This window comes from Salarias fasciatus, chromosome 17, assembly GCF_902148845.1.
Source record: "Salarias fasciatus chromosome 17, fSalaFa1.1, whole genome shotgun sequence".
Taxonomy (NCBI): Eukaryota; Metazoa; Chordata; class Actinopteri; order Blenniiformes; family Blenniidae; genus Salarias; species Salarias fasciatus.
The window spans coordinates 1,254,454-1,277,918 of NC_043761.1; the positions used below are offsets into that span (position 1 = coordinate 1,254,454).

The 23,465-nt window shown below is 51.2% G+C and overlaps 2 protein-coding genes and 1 long non-coding RNA gene across 3 annotated transcripts; 1 reads left to right on the forward strand and 2 right to left on the reverse strand.

Moving 5' to 3' along the window:
* Positions 1-4,544: 4,544 nt before the first annotated feature.
* LOC115404011 (potassium voltage-gated channel subfamily A member 1) lies at positions 4,545-6,515 on the reverse strand. The gene has a single exon (XM_030113143.1). It carries the CDS (start codon positions 6,268-6,270, stop codon positions 4,567-4,569), a length of 1,704 nt encoding a protein of 567 aa, XP_029969003.1. The 5' UTR covers positions 6,271-6,515; the 3' UTR covers positions 4,545-4,566.
* Positions 6,516-6,934: 419 nt separating this feature from the next.
* Positions 6,935-20,872, forward strand: LOC115404060 (uncharacterized). Its single transcript, XR_003933294.1, has 2 exons — positions 6,935-6,997; positions 20,769-20,872. It is a non-coding gene; the product is annotated as an uncharacterized LOC115404060 (long non-coding RNA).
* On the reverse strand, positions 18,544-20,781 carry kcna1b (potassium voltage-gated channel, shaker-related subfamily, member 1b). Its single transcript, XM_030113149.1, has 2 exons — positions 20,561-20,781; positions 18,544-20,319 (listed from the first exon to the last, which is right to left on the reverse strand). The coding sequence occupies exon 2, from the start codon at positions 20,165-20,167 to the stop codon at positions 18,677-18,679; it is 1,491 nt and encodes a 496-aa protein (XP_029969009.1). The 5' UTR covers positions 20,168-20,319; positions 20,561-20,781; the 3' UTR covers positions 18,544-18,676.
* Positions 20,873-23,465: the final 2,593 nt, after the last annotated feature.

Consider the following 23,465-nt stretch of genomic DNA (forward strand, 5'->3'; position numbering starts at 1 on the left):
CTGAATATATTTAAATCTTCCATTTCACTGAGATTTCTTTTGCCTTCTGAGCCACTGACTCAGTAACAAACCAGGCTGGAGCTGAAAGCTCCTCGGTTCTGTTGGCAGCATCACTCACAGTCCGGTTGATGTTCTTATTTATCTTTTTATCCACCGCGGTCCAAGAGAAACAAAACATTATCTAATCACGAAGACGTACTTTCTAATTTAAACGGCACGTTAAAGTATGTCTGAAAATACATAGTTTCAAAAAGAAGCTCTTGTTTGACAATGAATCATTTTCTTTCCTTCCTTCTTCCTTATGCAATGACTTTTTGCTTTTTTTAATTTTTTTTATCTGTTTTGCTGAAAGTTTCCGGCAGAGTCTGGAGAGTTCCGGTCCTCTTTTTCTCCAGTTGTTTGGGATTACTGATGTTTTAAAAACGGTTTACCTCCAATCTCACTGAGATGTCTCAGAGTTTATTCAAGTCATGACTCTGTTATCGTCCATCAACTTGAACGTGTGCAGAGGAACTACTGCCTACGGCCGTGGTGCTCACAGCGTTTCCGCCATCTATACGCAGACAGAGCCAGGTGTATTTTGGTAAAGTAGCCATTTTGTTGACTCAAGGCATGACTGTCATGTAAATGAAGCGGTTTGATCCGGCAGACCTGCTCGACGGGGAACCTCAGGGATCTGTTCTTGGCCCGATCCTCTTCTTGGCAGAATAATCAGACACTAATATACAATTTCTCTTCATCTCTTCTCATTCAGGTATTTTGTTCTTACGAAGCTTCTCAATTTTAAAAATGGGATCGTGTTCAAAATCAAGAAATGGTCGAATAATTTCCTTCAGTTAAACAAGGAGGAATCTGAAGCTTTGCAGCTGCGGACGAGGCGGTCAATCTGACGACACCTCGGCTTCTCAGACCCTTCTGATAAATCCGGTCGTCTCCGACAGTCGGAGCATCTCTCCAAGCAGCCGGTCAGGAACCGTTATGGTTTGAGAAAATGATTGTGTCAAGAGCTGAACTCGACACGATCATCCACGCCTTCGCCGCTTCTCATCTGGATTAAAACAGATCAGCTGTGCAAAAGGCCAGACTTTCAGCTGGCACCAGAGGGCCAGTGTGGTTGTGTTTCTTTTCTCTTGCTGCTGCCGCTGGACGGATTCCCGGTCCGGCTGTCGCACGTGCTTCCTGCGTCGCCGTGATTTTATGCGTCTCCTTCATTACTGCATGTTCCTCCCGTGTTGTTGTTGTTGCATGTCTCTCGTCCTGCCTCTCTCACGCACAGTTTCAGACGCCCCCGGATTAAAAACATCTCTGAGGGTAAAAATAGAGACGCTAACGCTAACGCTGCGCTCCGCTGGCGAGTGTCGCTGGGCCTGCGAGGGCAGCGGAGCGGGATTAGTGGAGGAAGCCGCGCCGGCGTCGCTTCGCTCCCGTGAAATGAGACGTCAGTCACTCCGCCGGGACTTAATGTTTCCGCTGCTATAATCTCTGGCAAGTTCTCGAGGAAGCGCAAAGTTTAGGGTCCAATCCTGTCGTCGGTCCAACGAGAGGCATTCAAGGTCAGAGAAAGTCACGGAAAGTGAAGAAAGAATTTCACATCTCTGAGTCTGGAGCGCTTTAAAAAAAAAAAGAGTGTTGGAGGCCTCGGGCTGGGGATTACAGTTCCACCCTTCTGATTCGAGTATGTTTCACTTTGAAAAAATGTGATGTTATTTTATCTGGAGGAATAATCCCATCAGAGTCTCTGTGAGTAAAACCTGCCAGACGTCAGCTCTCCGACCGTCATTCTGATGGGGAACAAGTACAGGCCGACATCCGGGCATCATCGATAGGAGAAACTGACAAACACTCGGACGAGGCAGACGCAGCGTGGACGACCACCGAGACGCCAGAACACCGTCCGTCTCTCTGGCTCGCATTTATCAAGGAAAACCAATCAATCGGCCCGTCTGGAGCAGAACAAACGCTCTATTCATCAGCATCTGTGTGTGTGTGTGTGTGTGTGTGTGTGTGTGTGTGTGTGTGTGTGTGTGTGTGTGTGTGTGTGTGTGTGTGTGTGTGTGTGTGTGAAACGCTGTCAGCGGAGCAGCATCTGGACTCAGCAGAGCGGACGCTAACTTCCATGTTAGCCTCCGTCTTTGATTGCTTCCATGTGGTTTCACACAGTAATTAGATTCTCCGTCAACACCTAAGAGCGTCTCACACACACACACACACACACACACACACACACACACACACCATAGTTAACCATTTGTACCTCTAACGCAGCGACCTTCTGCGAGCTGAGGCCGTGACAGACGTGAGTCGAGATGTATGTTAATGTTGGCTGAAGGCAAGACGAGCATCAGCGAAGCCAAATGTTCGCCGTTTGAGCTCGAAGCTGAGAGCAGGAGAGGAAGAACATCTCTCGTCGGATCTCAAATCTGGGCCTGTTATAGAGAGTATCTTATTGTGTTTTCTGCCATCAGAGAAAACGAGTGAATCAGTGTTTTGGCTTGGGTGTGCGCCTCCTGAACTCCCGGTGGACACACTGCCGCCGTCCTTCTGGCTCCCCGCTCGCTGCTGGCGGGTTGTGATCAGACTCAACTCCTGTTATCTGCATCAATTAGCCAGATATCACTGATCCAGGAGCAGCGGGACGGCGTCCAGCACGGCGCTGTAATCTGATGAACTGGCACCGATACACAGATCACACCGAGCCGTGTGTGTGTGTGTGTGTGTGTGTGTGTGTGTGTGTGTGTGGGAGAGAGAGAGAAAGAAAGAGAGAGAAAAAGTAAGTGAGGAACAGAAAGAGAAAGAAAGTGACAAACTACACGGTCAGTGGAGGAGTTCTTCCTCCATCAGTCTCAGGGAATCGTCAACCAACATTCACTCCTTCTCACACACAGACACACACACACCTACACACACACACACACAGTTTGCTACAGAAACGCTCCACAGTTCCTCAGACTGACTTGTTTACCTCTGTTTGTTTGTTAAACCGAGGGTGAAGGGAGGGCCCGGCGCACGCCGGCGCCCGTCCCGCCTCGCCGCTCGGACAGGGCGTCTCCTCACATTAACTCACAGACCGTCCATGACACCAAGAAACTCACAAAAACAGAAACAGCGCGGCGAGTCCGCACATGAGTCACCGCGGTGACCTCCAGCCCCTCCGCAGTCCGGCCGTCCAATCACGGCGCAGACTCAGCGCCGTGTCACACACTTCAGCATGAACGCCACAAAGTCTCAGCCGCTCCGCAGAACTTACAGATCCTGAAGGCTGAAGTTATGTTTGGGGGAAAAGAAACTTCTGCCACAGCAAAGAAAACTGAGATTTTACAAGAGAACCGTGATTCTGAACCAAATCCACGAGCGAAGCGAATCGCTCTGTCGACACGCGTCACGTCAAACTCCACCGCTGGAACGGCCCTCGCAGGACTTCTCACCATCTTCCTCCTGACATGCAGGGCCTGGTGCTGATTGGACAGCTCCTCAGTGATCAGGCCAGACAGACCAAACCAACAAGTGCCGTCACTCTGTCTTCAATGTCTTCAAATCGTTTTCAGAAAAGCACCGAGAACAAGATGCAGAACGCAAAACGCTGATTCGACAGATTTTCCTGTTTGGAACAACATAAGCTGGAAGAAGATGTGGAACAAAACTCTTCTTTGAGCTTCAAATATGTTTAAGAAGCAACATTTTATGAAGAAGAAATTCACTTTGAGGGATGTTCTCTGACTTAATACTGATCTGCAACGTTTCAAGCTCACAGGAAGGAAACATGAGCCGTGATTTTCCAAACATCGAGCCTCAAACAAAAACTTCCATCAGAGTCAGAGGTGTGTGTCTGCAGCTCAGACCTGCTGCTGGGCGGAGGGGTGGGAGGTGGAGGTGGAGGTGGAGGTGGGGGTGGGAGGTGGAGGTGGAGGTGTGTGTGGAGGTGGGGGTGGGGGTGGAGGTGGGGGTGGGGGTGGAGGTGGGGGTGTGTGTGGAGGTGTGTGTGGAGGTGGGGGTGTGTGTGGAGGTGGGGGTGTGTGTGGAGGTGGAGGTGGAGGTGTGTGTGGAGGTGGGGGTGGGGGTGGAGGTGGGGGTGGGGGTGGAGGTGGGGGTGTGTGTGGAGGTGTGTGTGGAGGTGGGGGCGTGCTCCACTGACCTGCTGGTGGAGGAGCTCGCTCTCTCCGCGGATCGCTGCTCTTCATTCGGTCCATATAAAACACTCGGGGTTCCTGGGCGGGTGGAGGAGACGCTCTCAGGCGGACAGAGGCGGAGGAGACACAGCAGGGGGCCTGAGAGCGGGAACACGAGCTCGCGGGGATTTGGCTTGTTTTTCTGTCTTCATCTACGCTGCTTCCTACGGTATTATGTACACGGAGTCCAGCTGCACGCGTCGTGTCTGGTGCGTGCGCCGCCTCGGAGCGGCGGTTCGGTGAAAGGGCCGCCGCGCGGAGCGGATGAGGGGATTAAATGTGCTTTTGATAAATCGGCCCGTCGCTCTCTAAACTTTTCAGGAGCGCCATGTGTTCACGCGCCGCACGGCACCGTTCCAGCAGTTCCAGTCTGGGCTGCGCGGCGCGGGGCGGCGCGGCGCTACAGGTCCGTCTCCCGCGTGTCCAGGCAGAACGCGTACAGAGACCTCTTGAAGTCCGCGCTGCTGTTGGCCTTCATGTTGGCCTTCTCCACCGACGCGCCGCCGTCGTTGTTCTCCGCGTCCTGAGACTTGGCCGAGGACTTGCTGCCTTTGCGCTTCAGCTCGGGGCTGGCGCGCCCGCTGTGGGGCTCGTCCTTCAGGGACGACTGGTCCTGGTCCGTCTCCCGGTGGTAGAAGTAGTTGAAGTTGGACACGATGACCGGCACCGGCAGCGCGATGGTCAGCACGCCCGCGATGGCGCACAGCGAGCCCACGATCTTCCCGCCGACCGTCACCGGCCGCATGTCGCCGTATCCCACCGTCGTCATGGTGACCACGGCCCACCAGAAGGCGTCCGGGATGCTGGAGAAGTGTGACTCGGGCTCGTCCGCCTCCGCGAAGTAGACGGCGCTGGAGAAGAGGATGACCCCGATGAAGAGGAAGAAGATGAGCAGGCCGAGCTCGCGCATGCTGGCTTTGAGGGTCTGCCCGAGGATCTGCAGCCCCTTGGAGTGCCGCGAGAGCTTGAAGATCCGGAAGACCCGCACCAGGCGGATGACCCGCAGGATGGCCAGGGACATGGCCTGCTGTCCGTTCTGGTGCTCCTGGCCCTGCTGCTCCGCCAGCTCCGTGCCCACCGTGATGAAGTAAGGCATGATGGACATGATGTCGATGATGTTCATGATGGTTTTGGAGAACTCCGACTTGCTGGGACACGCGAAGAAGCGCACAAACAGCTCGAAGGTGAACCAGATGACGCAGGTGGTCTCGATGATGAAGAAGGGGTCGGTGAAGGTGAGGGAGGGCCGCGGCGCCGTGCTGTTGTCCAGCCGGCTGGTCACCGGCAGCTCGCGCTCGTCCCTGAACTCGGGCAGCGTCTCCAGGCAGAAGGTGATGATGGAGATGGTGATGACGATCACGGACACGATGGCGATGCCCCGGGCCGGACTGGAGCTCTCCGGGTACTCGAAGATGAGCCAGACCTGCTTCTGGAACTCGTTCTGGGGCAGCGGCTTCTCCTCCTCCTTGATGAAGCCCTCGTCCTCCCGGAACCTCTCCATGGCCTCCTCCCCCAGCTGATAGAAGCGGATCTCGTCCGCGAACACGTCGATGGACACGTTGACGGGTCTGCGGATCTTCCCTCCGGACTGGTAGAAATACAGGATCCCGTCGAAGCTGGGCCGGTTGCGGTCGAAGAAGTACTCGTTCCGGAGCGGGTCGAAGTACTTGATCCTCTTGGCGGGGTCTCCCAGCAGGGTGTCCGGGAACTGGTTGAGGGTGCCCAGCTGGGTCTCGTAGCGCAGCCCGGCGATGTTGATGAGCACCCTCTCGTTGCTGTCCGTGTCCATGTCCATGTCCAGGAGGTCCTCGTCGAACAGGTGGGGGCTGTGGTCCGCGCGTAAAAGCGCATCCATGGCGTTCTCGCTGCAGCTGAAGGTGTTGTTCATGTCGTTGATCTTCCAGCTGAGCGGCTGCTGCTGCGGAGCGGCTCCGCCGCGCGTGTTCAGCTCCTTGCTGAAGTCCTCTCCCAGTCCAGTCTGCACGAAGCCCGGCTGAGGGACGTCCAGCGCGTTCCGGCAGCTCTCCTCCGCATTGCCTCCGCCGCCGCCGCCGCCGCTGCCTTTCGCGCCGCCGTTCTCGAAGCTCACCAAAGCTATCTCCATCCCGCGGCCATGCACGCTCACCGAGCGGACTTGTTGATCCGGAGCGCGAACATCCTCCCGGAGCTCAGATCACAGCCGCGTCTCCTCCAGCCGCCGCCGCCGCCGCCGCGCGCGCGTCCCGCTGGAACATCCACATCCGAGCCGCCGCCGCGCGAGACGCTCCGCCGCGGAGGAGGAGAGCGAGACCCGGATGAGCGCGCGCGTGCGGGACCGATTATTCCTGACGTCGAAAGTGCTGCTGAAGAGTTCAGACGCGTCTGAAAATGTCCGAGAGACGGAGTGTGTGTTGCCTTTTCTCTCTCTCTGCCTCTCTCTCCTATGCGCACACACACTCTCTCCCTCTCTCTCTCTGTAGCTCCCTCCCTCCCTCTCTCTCCCTCTCTCTCTCCCTCCCCCTGCCTATCTCTCTCCTAGGAAATCTGTGTGATGCTGATGTTTGATTTGTTGTTTTCCTCAGAGGGGAGCAGGAGGAGGATCTGTCCATCTCTGCGTCCTTCACCTGCTTGGAGCAGCGGGCTGAGGGGTCAGGGGTCAAAGGTCTCCCTGGGATTCATACCTGTGGTGTTTCCAAGTCCAGTCCTTTGACCTCCAGGCTACCAGCGAAGCACCGAGCAGCGAGGAGGAGGAGGAGGAGGAGGAAGAGGAGGCGGAGGAGGAGGAGGAAGAGGAGGAGGAGGAGGAGGAGGAGGAGGAGGAGGAGGAGGAGGAAGAGGAGGAGGAGGAGGAGGTGTCTGCATGTCAGCTTCACTTTGCTCTGTGAAAGAAGGACAAATAAAGAGTCCATTTCCTCCATTCAGCGGCAGCAGGAAGCGTCCCACATAAAGAGCAGAGAGTGGCCCCGGGGCCCCGGGGCCCCCGGCCACACTGGAGCTGCACAAAGGCCATAAAGGGCCCCGGATGAAAAGGAGCCACCGGAGCTGCTCATGTGGAACGGCTTTGTGCCGAACACATTAAAGAGCTGCTGGGAGCTGCTGTTGTATAAGAGGGGAAAAACACAAAAAGAAAAAAGAAAAAAACACACATGCAGGACCATCGGAGTCCATCTGAAACATGCAAAACACCGACACGTGTCTCTAACATGTCCTGCTGAGACATGGACCTTAACGCAAGTGAGACACCCCAACGTCTCAATAACTCCTTAGTCACACGTTTCATTGACATGTGATTAGAACGTCTGCACATTCAGTGACCGAGCTTCACTCCCGTCTCGCTCCCCGGACCCGGACATGTGATCAACATGCTGCAGTAACGTTTCATTAAAGCGTTCCGTCAAGTCCAAATGTCTCACCGACTCATTAACACCTCCCATGTCTGATTCACACACCTTCCCAGCACCTTTTCCTCACGAACACCCCGAGAAACGGTCTCAGTAACACACTCTGTCGTTATAAACCATATTTTTACGAGGCTGGTTTCATTCACAAGACGATAACTGGTCCTTTGGGACCCGTGAAAGAAAGATGTCCGCTCAGCTGTGTGGCGATCAGTCTTCACGTGTGTGTACTACGGTGGTGACCATGGCGACGAGGAGCCCTCATCCCGTAGGAGCTTCACTTTTCTAAACTGTGTGTGTGTGTGTGTGTGTGTGTGTGTGTGTGTGTGTGTGTTTGGGGGGGTAACCATAGCAACAGGTAACCGCCAGCAACTAGAACCCACAAGAGCAGCTCTCACAGCTCTGAGGATCATCAGCAGCTTCATGCTGCTGCTAATGCTAACGCCTGTGCTGCTGATTCTTCAGATTCTGCTGCTCTCGGTGCCAACGCCGTCGTCTCACGCCAGAAACACGGCGAAGCGTCGGCGACGCCACCGCTTCCTCCTGGAGCGCCGAGCGGCTTCACTCCGGGGCGGCCTCATGTCGGCTCCCGCTGCCCGGTGCGGTGCGTGAAGGGGCAGCGCGGCGCGGTGGTGCAGTGGCGGAGCGTGGCTGGGGGTTGCTGGTGCAGTGGGGACGGGGCATTAATCTGCTGTGGGTTGTCGTCCTGATGAGGCGGCAGCATGAGATAAGGAGGAGGATAAATATAGTGTTCCTGCTTTGTTTGCTAATCCACCCGCAGGGCCAAGAAACCAACCTTTTAAATAGGTCACCTTCTCCGCTTTAGACCGGAGCTCAGCGCGACTGCGAGCGGCTGCGAGCGGCTGCGTACGCCGGCCTACGTACGTCTGCGCACGCCTGCTTAAATCCGCGCACATCTGTGTACATCTGCGTAAGTCTGCATAAATCTGTGTGAGTCTGCATAAGTCAGCATAAGTCTGCATTAGTCGGCGTAAGTCTGCATACATTTACATCTGCAGAGGTCCGTGCACGTCGGCAGATGCCTGCGTGCGTCTGCGCAAGTCTATATACATCTGCACACATCCGCATGTCCACAAGCCTGTGCATGCCCGTTTGCATCTCCATCCTGCCATGCATGTCTGCACACGGCTGCTCGAGTCTGCATGTTCCTGCAGACGTCTGCGTGCACGTGCACACATCTCAGTGCCTGCGCTCATCCGTCTGCATCTATGTGCATGCGCCTGCGTGGGTTTGCACGCATCTGCAAACACGTGAACTTCTGCACTGAGGTCCTCTGTGGGCTGAGGAAGCCCAGTTTCCGCTTGTCTTCCGTGTGGCGGGCGCGTCTCGGACTGTCAGGGAAATGTGGGTCAGGTTCACGTGCACGATGCTGGACAGGAGTCCTCGGTGTGTGCAGGGCCGGAGGAGCACGTTCCCCCCACTGGATTCCATGTACAGTGTGTTGTTTCTGCTTCACGCAGACCGGGCAGGACGAGAGGAAGCGGCGCAGAGCGTTTCCTGTTCAGTTCCTGGTTTGACCTTTCGTTAGCGTGCGCCATCAGAGACGCGCTGCGCTTCCTCCCGTAGGTCCGACCAAAAGGTTTCTGTCCGATCCCGTCATCCTTCATTCAAAGTCTCAGTACATCAGTGTCATCTTAATCAGGCTGGAGGAAGCAGAGGGCTGCCAGCGGACACAGAGCTTCTTTATTCTCAATGAATCAACAACATCAGCTCATGAATCTACTGAAACATCTGTGGAAAAAAGCCTGAATGTCTGTTAATCCATCTTTTTTTTTAACAACATGCTTTTCCCAGACTGGCAGCTTTTTGCTTTGTTTTTTTGAAACCGTCTAAATTGTAATATTGTTCATTCTTCCCTGCAAAGACAGCAGTTCACACACGTTTCCTCCCAGACGCTGTCTCCTTCGAGTTTGGTGGATCTTACCGTTTGGATGATGATCTTTAACGCTGGACGAGGCGGCGGATCCAAGTCCTGTTCTTCCAGCTCCTCCAGGTCCCACTTGTTTCCACTTCTCCGCCTTCTTATTTTTGGACATGAGTGAGGCAGAACGATCATTATAGCTTCATTTCTCTCCTTTAGTAAAAACACATTTCCTGCCTTCACACAAACCCAGGAGCCAAGCTGACCTCTCAGCTGACCTCTCTGCTCCCTCCTTCCTCCTCTGCCTCCTCACCTGCTGCACCTGTTGCTCATTGGTTGATCAGTTTGATTTTGGTGAGTGTGCTGCTTTCAGGAGAAATGGGAAAAAACACAACTGTTGGCAAAAAACATAAAACAAAAAAAAAATAAAATGAAAAAACCTGATGCTGTGAAGCTTTTATTGTGACTTGGTTACCAGAGTTCAGTCACCCATAATGTTAGTATTGATGATATTATTTCTCTAAATTTTGACACAAAATTGACAGATATATATTTGAAGTTGCTGCCGCTCTATGTAGAAATATAATTGACTAATCATCCACATGTGGGAGACGTTAGCTTCTTCACCACAGCCTCACACACACACACACACACCAGCTGCGAGATCGATGGGATTAGACGTCTCGCTCGAGCTCACTCCAGCATACGGACAGGGGATTGAACCTGCAACCTCACGTCAGAGAGCCCGAGCAGCAGACCCACTGCGCCCTTGGCTGGTTATACAAGTCAACCCGGGCTGCTGTGGAGGGAGGGAGGGGGGGGGGGGGGGGATTACAGCCTGCAGAAGTAATAACAGCATGCTGCTCGACACACACACTGCACACATGCAAGCGCACAAATGCATCCGAGGAAAAAAAAAAGATGGAGGACGTGTGAGGAGTGCTGCTGAGCAGAGCGATGCCGCGGCGCTGATGGAGAGGAGATTGTGTCGAGGGATTTTAATTGACAGCTGTCCAAATCCCCAGACAGATCCCCCACTCCCCCTCCTCTCTCTCTCTCTCCCTCTCTCTCTCTCTCTCTCTCCCTCTCTCTCTCATATAGTGAGGGTATTAAGAGTGAAAAGCTTTAGAAAAAGCCTGGATTTAAGAGTCTTCTGGTTAGTATAGCATCCTCTCTGTATGTGTGTGGGCGTGCGCGGGTGAGCGTGCACGTACGCGCACACATATAATTTTATTATAAATTTATTTAATATTGAAGTGATTTTTTTTGTCGGGTCCTTCATGAAACAGAGCAGCAGCCAGCTGGTGGCGCTATTGGGCCTGCTGTTTACAGTAATGACACAAAGCACACTCTCAGTGTGAACCGCCGCTCACACACACACACACACACACACACACACACACACACACACACACACACACACACACACACACACACACACACACACACACACACACACGTCATATGTTGGAGAATTCCTCAGAATCATGTAAACTTTCACTGATTTTTCTGACTCCTCCAGCAGAAGTCATGGTTCACATTAGAAACAGACATGAGCGAGTCTCCCAGGCCTCCGCTGATAGAAGCAGGACTCTCATGGACGAGGATTGTGTGGGACTAAGAAGTAATCTCCAAATCCTGGAGAGGAGCAGCAGGAGTCTTCATCCCCCATCCACCAGTTTAGTCGCTTTCTGAATGAGAACGGAGGGATCTCGGGGTGTTTTTGCTCCGAGGTCAAATCATTTCATTCACACACCACTCCCGCCTCCGCCTGCTCCTCTTCTCCACCCGGACCCCACCTGTGGGCCGGCTCCACCTGAGCGGGACAGAGCAGTAAACTTGGTGGAACGCCACTTTCAGGAAGCACACCTTCCTAAATCCAGTCCGACTGTTTGGAGGAAAACTGGAACCAAATCTCAGGGAGCGGTCTTCATCGACTTTCCACGTGCTTGTGTTGCTTTCTCTTTCTTCTTGTTTCCGTCCTGTAGTTTTGTTTTTTTTTTCTTCTCATCCTCTCTTCACTCGATGAGTTGCTATGGTGAGGTTCGGTAGTATAACCCTGTTGCCATGGCGACGTCCAGTAGTAGTATAACCCTGTTGCTATGGCGAAGCTTCCCTCCCGCAGCGAGGGAGCTGCAGTGCTGCAGAGCGGCCACCAGGTGGTGCTGTAGGCTGTGATTCACAGTCAGCTGTTTCTAACCTGGTCTGTGAATCTACATTTGTTTAAATTCTCTGTCTTCTCTCTGTTGCTTGATGCGTAAATTAATCCTGTGTGGTGTTCCTGCGGCAGCCTCCTGCAGTGAGTCGTGGATTTCTTCACGTCTTCTGCCTCCTAAACACCTGCTCTATAATGAGACCAGAAGAGGGCGCCAGATGTCTCACATCTGGCTGGAGGTGCTTCAGTTGGTGACTGATAACAGCTATCAGTGGGACCTCTGACCTCTGACCTCTGAGTCCTACCAGGAGTCCAGATCCCTCTTCTCCAAGACAGCATCAGGAGAGCAGCTGAGATGGACTAAAACTGGAAAATATAACCCGGACAAAGGAAAATCCAAACCATGAAAACACAGAGAGACCCGAACAGAACCACCAGCAGCCTGGAAGCATCCAGCAGACAGCTGGAGTTCTTCATTTCACATGATCTCGATTTTCTTTAATCACATTTTTTAATCTAATTTCAGCCACGAGTCCTGAACTCTTCTGATTTAATGCCCTTTCAGTCCGTCTTCATCCAATCGCAGCAGAGGACAGAGCAGAACCTGGACACGTGGAGGAACCATGACCGGATCTCGCTTGGTCCTGGAAGTGCTTCAGTCAGAGTCCCTCTGTCCACCGGTCATGCTTCCTGTGCTGATTCAGCAGTGTGTGGTTTAAAACAGTGGGTTTCCAGTCAGCTGGGACTCGGCCTGGATGCTGGTCCTGGGTCAGCTGGTCCACGCTGGTCCTGGGCCCGGGGGCCTTCACCGCCATGTTTGTGTACAACTCCTAAAATAGCGGCACACATGACAGATTTGAAGCTGCTGATGAGAGTGACGGCCGTCAGAGGGTCTCCTCCTAATGTAGCTCCCAAATCCCCTCTAATCCCCCCACTGAGGGGGGGTGGGGGGGGCTCTGCTTTTTAACCTGCACCCAGGACACACACACACACACACACACACACACACACACACACACACACACACACACACACCAGAGACCTCGTCCTAAACGGGCAAAAAAAAATGGGTCACAATCTAGAAAACCCTCCAACAAGCATTAAGAACTGTTCCTAAAACAACAAACAACAAGAACAAAGTCAGAATAAAAATCAGTCTAGAATTGAAATAATAAAGGATAAAAGTGTGAAAACTTCTCCTAAACCAGATAAAAGTATCTCAAAAACTCTTCCTGATTAAAAAAAAAGTATTTCTGACAAAAAAAGTAGTTGTACTCCAGCAACAATTAGTACTAAAGCAACAGAAAGTGCTCTTAAACCACCAGAAAACCAGTCAGAATCCAGAAAAAAATAGTTTCAAACCACAAAGTAATATTTAGAAAGTTTGCTCAACGTGGCCTCTGATGGCCAAATAAAAATCCAAATTACAACGTGATGATTCTTTACTTCCTATCGTCAACAGGGGGCGCCCTGAGCCCGTGGCTGCCGAGGTGCAGGTGGGCGCGCGAGGCCCAGAGACCGGACTGAGGAGGACAGGTGGTGGTTTGAGGGTTTAAAAGAGGCGTTTTGGGTGTTCCTGAATGATTAATGCCGACAAACCTCTCTCTGTCTCTCTCTCTCTCACACACACACACACACACACACACACACACACACACACACACACACACACACACACACACACAGGTTAAAGTGTTAACAGCTAATTCTGTCACCTGAGACTGGAGGGAAAAACAAAGCCAGAGGGCCGATCACAGGTTACTCTGTCGCTGGTGTGTGTGTGTGTGTGTGTGTGTGTGTGTGTGTGTGTGTGTGTGTGTGTGTGTGTGTGTGTGTGTGTGTGTGTGTGTGTGTGTGTGTGTGTGTGTGTGTGTGCTATTTAAAAGTCTTGTACTTGATCTCACTGTTACAGTATTTCCTGCAGTCTCCTGTTCTGCTTCATTGTGTTCTACATCAGCCCTGCCTGATGAATACAAACACACATTTCTACATCACTAATTTCAATTAAAATGAAAATAAAAACTGAAAAGATCTGTGTGCTAAAGAACACAGTGTTCCAATGCAGACTGTAACACACGGGCACGTACAACAGATCTATACAAACAGAGCTGTGGCTTTGCAGCAGGTCGTGCTGCAGCACAGAGCTACACATTCTAGAGTAGCTCCAGGAAAGAGGAGGAGGCCTGATCTCTCAGAGTTTATTGGATTTGGTTCTATCTGATGAGAGTGATGAACCTGGCAGGTTACAGATGATCTGTCACCGACAAATAACCAGAACAAAGGCTGCCAACCAGAAAAAAATACAAATAAATAAAAATCAACAAAAAAATAAACAAACAAGACAAAACAAACAGAGGCGCTGCGTTCAGGGAGCCTCTCAGCAGTCCGTAAAGGAGAGACACGTACATTTATCTTCAGCTGCAGACTGAGAGGAGACACACGAGCTAAAGCTAACCGACTAACTAACTCGGCTGAGAGACTAACCAGTCCTCCGACTGGAGACACACTACTAGTTATCAGCTAGTTATAAAGATGTGTTCACGGTCCCGCTTTGAATGGGAAAAGTCATCGTCATCGCCATCAACATCATCGACAGCTTCATCATCACCATCATCACTTTCTTCCTCATATCCTCATCTTTAGAAATTTAGATCATTCAGAAATTTTCATTAATTTTCTTTGCTAATCAAAGTTTAAAAAAAAAAATCGTTCATCAGTTTTGTTACTTTTGGAATAAAATAAAGTTCCTGCAGTTTGAACTTCGCTCAGTTTTCACCACAATCAATCTCTTCAGATCTGTATAAATGACATGAGTCAGATCTACTGGATTAAAAAGTGTGGCGTGAGATCAAACTTTCACAAATCATGAGCAGAAACCTTTCAGAACACAAAGGATCGTCGATGATTTCATGTTTCACACATAAAAGTTTGTTTTTTCTGAACGTGTGAATCAGATTTCGGAGAAGCTGTAAACGGTAACATCAGCGGTGATTTAACGGCAGTTTGAATCAGGAAAAGTAAAGAAATCAGCTGAAAGCAGCTGGTTTGTGTTTCCAGCTGCTCGGATCACGTGGTACAAAAGAGATTTGGTCCTCGTCCACTTTCTTCCAAATGTGATTTGAAATGTTAAAAAACTGCAGTTCTTTTCCCTCTCTCCCTCTCTCCCTCTCTCTCGCTCGCTCTGATGTTCACCGCTGATTTAAAGTCTTACTTAAAGGGACTTTTTCCATAAACGGGCTGCAGAAGGCAGGATGGCGTCACACACTGAGCCTCCGGGTCTGAAGCATTTCTGGTGCTTTTCTGACAAAAACATCGAAAGTTCTTTGTGGTTTTCATTCCCTCATCTCCAGACGGAAGTAAGTCTCTGAAATCTTCCGCCTCAAAATGTTTCCAGGTGTTTATTCCAGGTGAAACCTTCCACTACAGCGTGTAGAGCGTTAATAACACTGTGTGTAGGAAGTGTTTGTCTTTGTTTTGAGGCCTAAAGACAAAACCAGAAGTGTGATGATTCCAAACGGCCACAGTCTGGTTAGCAGCAGGAGTGACTCACTGCTGCCGCCCAGAGCACAAGAGCGGAATTACACACACCTGAAATACTGGAATGCTGCTGCTAATTACCTTCCATGGTTTTAATAAACTCTCAAGATTCAGTGTTTACAGCTCCACAGCAGGCAGCCCACATGTTCCAGGGCTTTGATTTTGTGATTGACTGGAACAAAAAAAACCTGATTATTAACCGGAAGTGACGTCATTTGAAGTTATTCCAGCTGCGATGCACCACAAGACCAAAGTCCCTCCAGCTTTTCCTCATTTAGACACAAAGCTACAGAGAAACTCACAGCCCTGACGCTTTGGGCCTTTTTTATATCATCAATATGTAAAAAACCGAAAACAAGCTATCACTGAAGATAAATTGGGTTTTTCATTTGTGAATAGATGAAAATTAAAGCTGGTCCATAAATGTCGCTTTAGCAGGGGGAATCGAAGCGGCTGGTTCTAGATTGTGTTCAGGTTCAAATGGAAGAACCACTTAGCTTGAATCAGTCGATTTTCATAGCTTGGCTCCCTAAATTTTAGTTTTCTGGTTTTTTAAGTGACGATTGTGGAAAAGTAGTTCGCTTGTTATGTGATTGATTATACTTTTAGCAGCTCGTGTGCTCAAACACAAACTTACAAATGTTTGACTTAGAATAAAACGATTGTCATTTAGCATTAAATGAAAACATTATTATTTGTTCACTTACAGACTTTTAGACCCCAGAAGAGAGGAAGGTGCCCTCTAGTGGTAGAAATAATCATAACTGCAATGCTGGAATAAATCAGATTCAAATCTCAGAAATATTACCACAGAGAACTCAGAAATGCGATCAGCGTTCAGCTGTGTGGCGCCAGCCAGTCACCTTCTACCAGCCCGGAACAGACGGCGGTGTAGCGCCCTCTACTGGTGCACACGTGCACGTTTGCGTCAGGAGAAGTGAAGCTGCACATGCTAACGGGAGGCACTTCAGTCAATCCAACAACCAGACGGGCTTCAAGGCACTAGAAACTAATCGAAGAGAGAAACGAAATACATCTCTGCTGCTTTTTTCCCCCTTTCTTCTTGAATCTGTTTAAAAGTCAAATAAAACGACAGAGAAATGAGTCACAAATCACATCAAATGATCTCATGCACGCCGTTGTCAAAGATCAGAGCTGCGGACCAGCGAAAAACAGGAGGATGTCGAGTCACGAACTTCACTTTGTTCTTTAAAAAACAAGGTCATTTGACGTGTCTTTTCTTTTCTGACTTTTTTTGTCTATTTTTTCGTTGTTTAATCTAGCAGATTTGTCTCCTCTGGCTCCGTCATCATGCGCCTCCTCCTCCTCCTCCTCCTCCTCCACTAGTCCCTCCACAGCTGCAAGCATTGTAATACTGACGTCATGCACTGAGTATACATAGCTGTACCGTGTTCAGGCCTTAATGCTGTTTAGGATTTTTTTTTTTTTTTTTTGACATGCCTTGAGAGTTCCTGTTCCCTTCAACATTCAACACGTAAAAGCTCCGAAACGAGCCGAACCAGAAGAAGAAGAAGAAGAAGAAGAAAGAGCCAGTGCACTTCTGGTGAAAACTGATGAGAGAAGAAGAAATCCAGGAGGAGTAAAAAAAAGAAAAAAAGAGAAAGGAAAAACAGACGCGGTCTCTGAGCATGCCGTTAGAAGAGAGAAAAGAGTCTCCACATGCGTTTATATAAAGGAGCGTTGCATGGCATCATACAGTGACCTCCAGCCGGTCGGGGGCTGAGGGGGGGTGAGGGGGGGCAGTGATCCTCCGCTGGCCTCCTGTGTGTGTCTGTGATAATAAGGTGCCTATTAAAGCCAGCAGTGGGGGGGTGGGGGGGGTGGGGGGTGGGGGGGGCGTCTCTCACTCAGAAACATGGCAGTAGTGATGAAGTCCAGTTCATTTAGTAATTTGTACCCTCAAATTAAAACGAAGAAGAACAAAAAAAAACATGAGCTCCAGTTTCACCGGTTTTATTCTGCGTTATTCTCAAAGAATCTGCTCCATGAGACGTTTAGCTGCTCTCGGAACGGATGTTAAAGTGCTTCGAATCTCCCCTCCTCGGAACCTGCAGTGATTGTTAGTCAGCATGTAAAACAGGAGTAATGTCCCTTCTGTCCAGCGGGTGGCAGTGCTGAGCCCGGCAGTTTGTTAAAAAGCTGTCTCCGCTCGGTCCGTCCTCCTCTACGGCCTCCGTCACGGACTGACTCACTACCGCCCCCTGTGGCGGGACCCGGCATCGGCTCGCTTCCACCCTCAAAGGCTTTCTGTCTCCAGGACGAACAGAAATTTTGTCACGTTTTAGATCAATCTGCTCAATCCTGAAGCAAAGCGACCTTTTATATTCAACCTTCGAAGAAGGTTTGGTTTTTTAATTTCACTCGTCAAAGGCTGGAATGACACAGAGGCTAAATCTAGTCGTAAAAAAGAGGAAAAGTGGAGGCACAGAGAAAAGCATTATAAATGTTCAATGGCAGTTTAACTTGAGGAAATATAACTCCCAGAATGCACCTGGTGGAGAGTCTCCGAGCTGGCTCAGCACATCTCTGAGTCTGCACACAACAAACCAGGAGGACGACGTGCAGATCGGCGACAGACACACTTCGTTACTGAAAAGAACTGAGGTTTGGATAAAGCTCCCGCAAACTCCAGCTCCCACGTTTCCTCCTTCACTGCTTTTCCATATCTTTGAAAACTTATCCTTCGAGTCTGAAATTTAAATAAAGCAAATTGTAATCAAATCTAAGTAAAATGAATCCTCCTGCAAACAGCAGAGCCTCGCTCTCTCACACTGACCTTCATTTGTGCTTCAGCTGCCGGAATTTCACCAGTGCAAAAAGGAAACTGAGACCTGCTCTCAGCTTCACCTCTTCCCTTGAGATGTTTGGATTAAAATAAAGAACACTTTAACTGACTCAAGGACCAGAAATGACCCACAGTGAGTTTTAAATAAGATTTCAAAGCACTACACTACCCAGAATGCACCTCAGAGCCTCTTTTCTGCAACAACAGAGGCGTTTTTTTTTTTAAGGTGTGTAACTGACACTACAGAGACTAACGGCTCGTCTCTCGAGTCCAGAAAAAGCTTTAAAAAAAACCTACTGCATTTCCCAGAATGCACCTGCAAGCCTGTAAACTCCGAAGAACCGCAGTCGGTCAAAATCAAGGACACTCAACTCTAAATGCACTGACATTTTCTTCTCTGCTTTGGGGGACAAACTGCATTTCCCAGAATGCAGCTGGATGACCCGTTTCCCTCCATATTCTGCCTTCTGTTTCAAAAGAATCTGCTTCCAAACCTCCATGTGTGGGATTAGTGATCATTTGAGGGTACAAGTTACTAAATAGAATAAATATTTTATCAAAAGTTGTTCCCAAACACCGATTCATCGTTCTTCTATTGCAAACTGTTCTTTTTTTTCTCAGTAATAATTTGACCTCTTGAGGCTGAAAATCTTCACACATTTGAAGGAATCAAAGAAAAGAGTAAAATGCACCGATGGAGATAAAGCATCCAGGTATTTTCTACACTATGTACAGCGAGGCGTGGGCGGCTCCTCACACGTCCGTCAGCAGCTTGGTCTTGTTCACGCAGTTCTGGCTGGGCGCGGTGCAGTTGGCAGTCCTCAGGTTGGCCTCCCGGAAGTTGTCGATGCTGTTGTTCATGTCCTCGTCGATCTCCATGTACTCCGACTTGCTGACCACCGAGGAGCTGCGGCGGCTGGAGTTGGTGTCCGACGCCAGGTTCTGGTTGCTGACGTTGAGCAGCTGCGCCTGCTCCTCGCCCTCCGTCTCCCGGTGGTAGAAGTAGTTGAAGTTGGACACGATGACCGGCACCGGCAGCGCGATGGTCAGCACGCCCGCGATGGCGCACAGCGAGCCCACGATCTTCCCCCCGATGGTCACCGGGTACATGTCCCCGTAGCCGACGGTCGTCATGGACACCACCGCCCACCAGAAGGCGTCCGGGATACTGGTGAAGAAGGACTCCTTCTCCTCGGCTTCGGCGAAGTAGACGGCGCTGGAGAAGAGGATGACCCCGATGAAGAGGAAGAAGATGAGCAGGCCGAGCTCGCGCATGCTGGCTTTGAGGGTCTGCCCGAGGATCTGCAGACCCTTGGAGTGCCGCGAGAGCTTGAAGATCCGGAAGACCCGCACCAGGCGGATGACCCGCAGGATGGCCAGGGACGTGGCCTGCTCGCCGCCGCCCTTCCCCTCCCGGTTCTCCTGGTCGTCGGCCAGCTCCGTGCCCAGCGTGATGAAGTACGGGATGATGGCCACGATGTCGATGGAGTTCATCATGTTCTTAAAGAACGCAGCCTTGCTTGGACACGCAAAGAATCGTACAATCAACTCAAAGGAAAACCAGATGATGCAGAGCGTCTCCACCACGAAGAACGGGTCTGTCAGCACGTTGGCGTGGTAATAGACCGTGGTGTTTCCAACGATATGCATCCGGCCGCCGGGGTCCTCCTTCAGCTCCGGCAAAGTCTCCAAACAAAATATGACTATGGAAATAAGGATCACCATCACCGAGACGATGGCGATGCCTCGCGCCGGCCCCGAACTCTCCGGGTGCTCGAACAGGAGCCAGATCTGCCGCTGGAACTCCTTCTCTGGCAGCGGCCGCTCCTCCTCCCGGATAAATCCTTCATCCTCACGAAATTTCTCCATCGCCTCCGCACCCAGTTCGTAAAACTTTATTTCCTCCGAAAACATATCCAGCGGCACGTTGACGGGTCTGCGCAGCCGCCCCCCGGACTGGTAGTAGTAGAGGATGGCGTCGAAGCTGGGCCGGTTCCGGTCGAAGAAGTACTCGTTGCGTAAAGGGTCGAAGTATCTCATCCGCTTCTTGGGGTTGCCCAGGAGGGTTTCTGGGAACTGTGCGAGCGTCTTGAGCTGCGTCTCGAAGCGCAGCCCCGAGATGTTGATGACGACGCGCTCGCAGCAGTCGTGGTCGTCATGGTCGTCGTCCGGCGGGTAGGGGTCCTGCGGGTGGCCCGGCAGGGTGGAGGTCTCGTCCATGTTTTCGGTGGACACCACGGTCATCCTGCCTGGAAGGTGGGGGGGGGCGTCGAGGAGTCGAAGGTGAAGGTTGGCAGGGATGGAGAAGCTCCTACTGAGGCCAGAAGCTGGAGACAACCTCCCTCTCCTTCATCGCCATCGTCGTCATCGTCTCCTCTGAGCCGGACATGTGGAACCTGCAGGAACAGACAGAGTGAGACGGTCACAGGTCCTCACAGGCGTCCTCACAGGCGTCCTCACAGGCGTCCGCACAGGCCTCCTCACAGCCAGCAGCAGAAAAACAGCATGCTGCAGCTCCTGCGCTGCATTTTACCGCATTTTCCTGCTGCTGTCTGCCAGCCTGCGCTCAGCACAGACACTCAGGAGGGTTCGCTCTGTACATCTGAAGCATCTCCACGGGGCGGACGGAAGACGTACCTGTGCAGAGCAGATGGACGGACCGCACCACCTCTCCGGACACCCACCACCACCACCAGCAGCCCTCAGATCGCTTTACACTCTCTGTGAAATATTAATAGACTATGTTGTCTTGGTCAACATCCGTATCCTCTTGGTGTAGGCTTTCAGCGTCGATGGGAGCAGGCTGCAGGAGGAGGAGGAGGAGGAGTAGGAGGAGGAGGAGGAGGAGGAGGTAGCGGCTTCAGACGGCTGTGAACGCAGCAAAAATCCCTGACAGCTTATTAAAATCATGCTGGAGGTGAAGGAGAAACAGGACGGAGAGGAGCCCAGATGAAGCGAAGGAGGAGCAGCAGGAGCAGCGAAGCGGCGGAGTGGAGGAGGAGGAGGAGGAGGAGGAGGAGGAGGAGGCTGCAGCATCAGCAGGAGGACCCGGCTCTTCGGCTGTCCGTCTGCCGCCGGGAGGAAAAGCAAAGCGGGGAAACCGGCTCCGGCTCCGGAGAGACGCTCCGTGTCGGCTCCTCCGCAAGCATATTGCAGGCTTTGACCGAGAGGAGGGAGAGGAGCGGGAGGAGGGAGGGAGGGGTTAGGAGAGGGGAGGAGGAGGAGGAGGAGGGAGGAAGAGGAGGAGGGGGGGGTTTTCGACGCAATGCAGACAGCCTGTAAAAGCCGAGCAGGAGTCTGCAGAGAAAACACGAGCAGCGCGCGGCACGACTCTCAGGTAAAAAAGGAAAACACAACAATGTGCACGAGCGGCGTGCGTGAGCGCGGCGCGGCGTGCCGTTACGTAACCGCCGTGCAGGTGGGGACCGGGGTCCGCGGGTCGGAGGTTTCGCCGCACTAATTGGCTGCTGAAGCGCTTTGCGACAGTCAGGACTGAGCGCCGGTGTCCATGCAGCCGGTGTTACCATGGTAACAGAGACAAAAGACAACCGGTCCACATGTAAACAACACAGGTAAACAACACACGTGTGTACAAACACAATTGCCACAACATCAGCAATAAAAACACACACAGCACAAATAAACAGCACGATACGAAATGACATGCAATTTCAATGGATTTGATCATTTAAGAAGGAAATTATATAAATATTAAAAATATTTTCATTTGAAGTCATTATTACTGTTTATTCATGTGACTGAAGCAGACGACAGAGGCCAAAACAATAAAAACTACTGAGGAGAAAAAAACTAAAACTAGACTCAAAACTGACAATCAGATTGAGAAAATATGTATGACAACTTAAATTTCATGGATTTTCAATTAGAAATTAATTTATCAGAAAAAGCCATGAGATAACATAAGAATAAAAAAATATCAAACTGATTTGTAAAAGATAAATATTTTAGTCCATTTCACATTAATTAGACTGAACACTGATAAATTTATCACACAAAGATTGATAATAATTTAGTGAAAACCACGAACTCAATAAAATTTAGAATGAAATATCGAGAAGTGGTTGTTGCCTCCCGGTTCGAACACCGACCTGTGTGGAGTTTGCATGTTCTCCCTGTGTACGCGCAGGTTTTCTACTCTGGATTCCTCCCACGTTTGTATGAGAGGTTAATCTGTGACCATCAGTTGCCCCTGGCTGTGAATGCGAATGCGAATGTGTGTGTGTGTGTGTGTGTGTGTGTGTGTGTGTGTTCTGTGACGGACCCGTCCAGGGTGTATCCTGCTCTGGAGCCATGCAGAAGACGGATGGATGGAGTTTAAATCAGACGTTCTCTCTAAACACTAAAAGCTGATTGAGGAGGAGGAGAGCCGCTCCTCTTCCTCCTCTTCCTCACACACAGCATCTTCATCCTCCTCGTGACGGCAGCCACTAGATGTCGCTCTGATGAGAACCTGATGGCTCCAGCATGTAGAGGTGGGCCATATCACACCATTTCTGTGTGTGTGTGTGTGTGTGTGTGTGTGTGTGTGTGTGTGTGTGTGTGTGTGTGTACAGTTCGTCCTCGTGCTCAGATGAAGGTGACTGAACTATTTCTGTCATGAGTCACTGTACCCCTGTGACAGCTGGCAGACTGCTCCCAAACAAATTCCTGCAAACTAAATTTAACTTCTGCAGGCGGCAGAAACATCGGAGTGACGGGGTGAGAGTCCGAGTGACAGGGTGACAGAGTCCGGGTGACGGTGTGAGAATCCAAGTGATGGTGTGAGGGTCCGAGTGACGGTGTGAGAGTCCGAGTGACAGGGTGACAGAGTCCGGGTGACGGTGTGAGAATCCAAGTGATGGTGAGAGAGTCCGAGTGACGGTGTGAGAGAGTCCGAGTGACGGTGTGAAAGTCCGAGTGACAGTTTGAGAGTCCGGGTGACGGTGTGAGAGTCTCAGTGACGGTCTGACGGTCCAAGTGACGGTGTGACACTCCGAGTGACGGTGTGAGACAGTCTGGGTGACAGTGTGAGAGTCCGAGTGACGGTGTGAGAGTCCGAGTGATGGTGAGAGTCCGAGTGATGGTGTGTGAGAGTCCAGGTGATGGTGTAAGGGCCCCAGTGACAGTGTGAGAGCCCGAGTGACAGGGTGAGAGTCCGAGTGACAGGGTGACAGAGTCCGGGTGACGGTGTGAAACAGTACGGGCGACGGTGTAAGGGTTCCGGTGACGATGTGAGAGTCCGAGTGATGGTGTGAGAGTCTGAGTGACGGTGTGAGAGTCTGAGTGATGGTGTGAGAGAGTCCGAGTGATGGTGTGAGAGAGTCCGAGTGACGGGATGAGAGAGTCCGGGTGACGGTGTGAGAGTCTGAGTGACGGTCGTGAGAGAGTCCGAGTGACGGTGTGAGAGTCCGAGTGACGGGATGAGAGAGTCCGGGTGACGGTGTGAGAGTCTGAGTGACGGTGTGAGAGTCCAAGTGACGGTGTGACACTCCGAGTGACGGTGTGAGAGTCTGAGTGACGGTGTGAGAGTCCGAGTGACGGG

Bases quoted from the DNA above. Each gene is read 5' to 3' on its own strand.
- LOC115404011 (XM_030113143.1), bottom strand. From the start codon at position 6,270: ATGGAGATAGCTTTGGTGAGCTTCGAGAACGGCGGCGCGAAAGGCAGC.
- kcna1b (XM_030113149.1), bottom strand. From the start codon at position 20,167: ATGACCGTGGTGTCCACCGAAAACATGGACGAGACCTCCACCCTGCCG.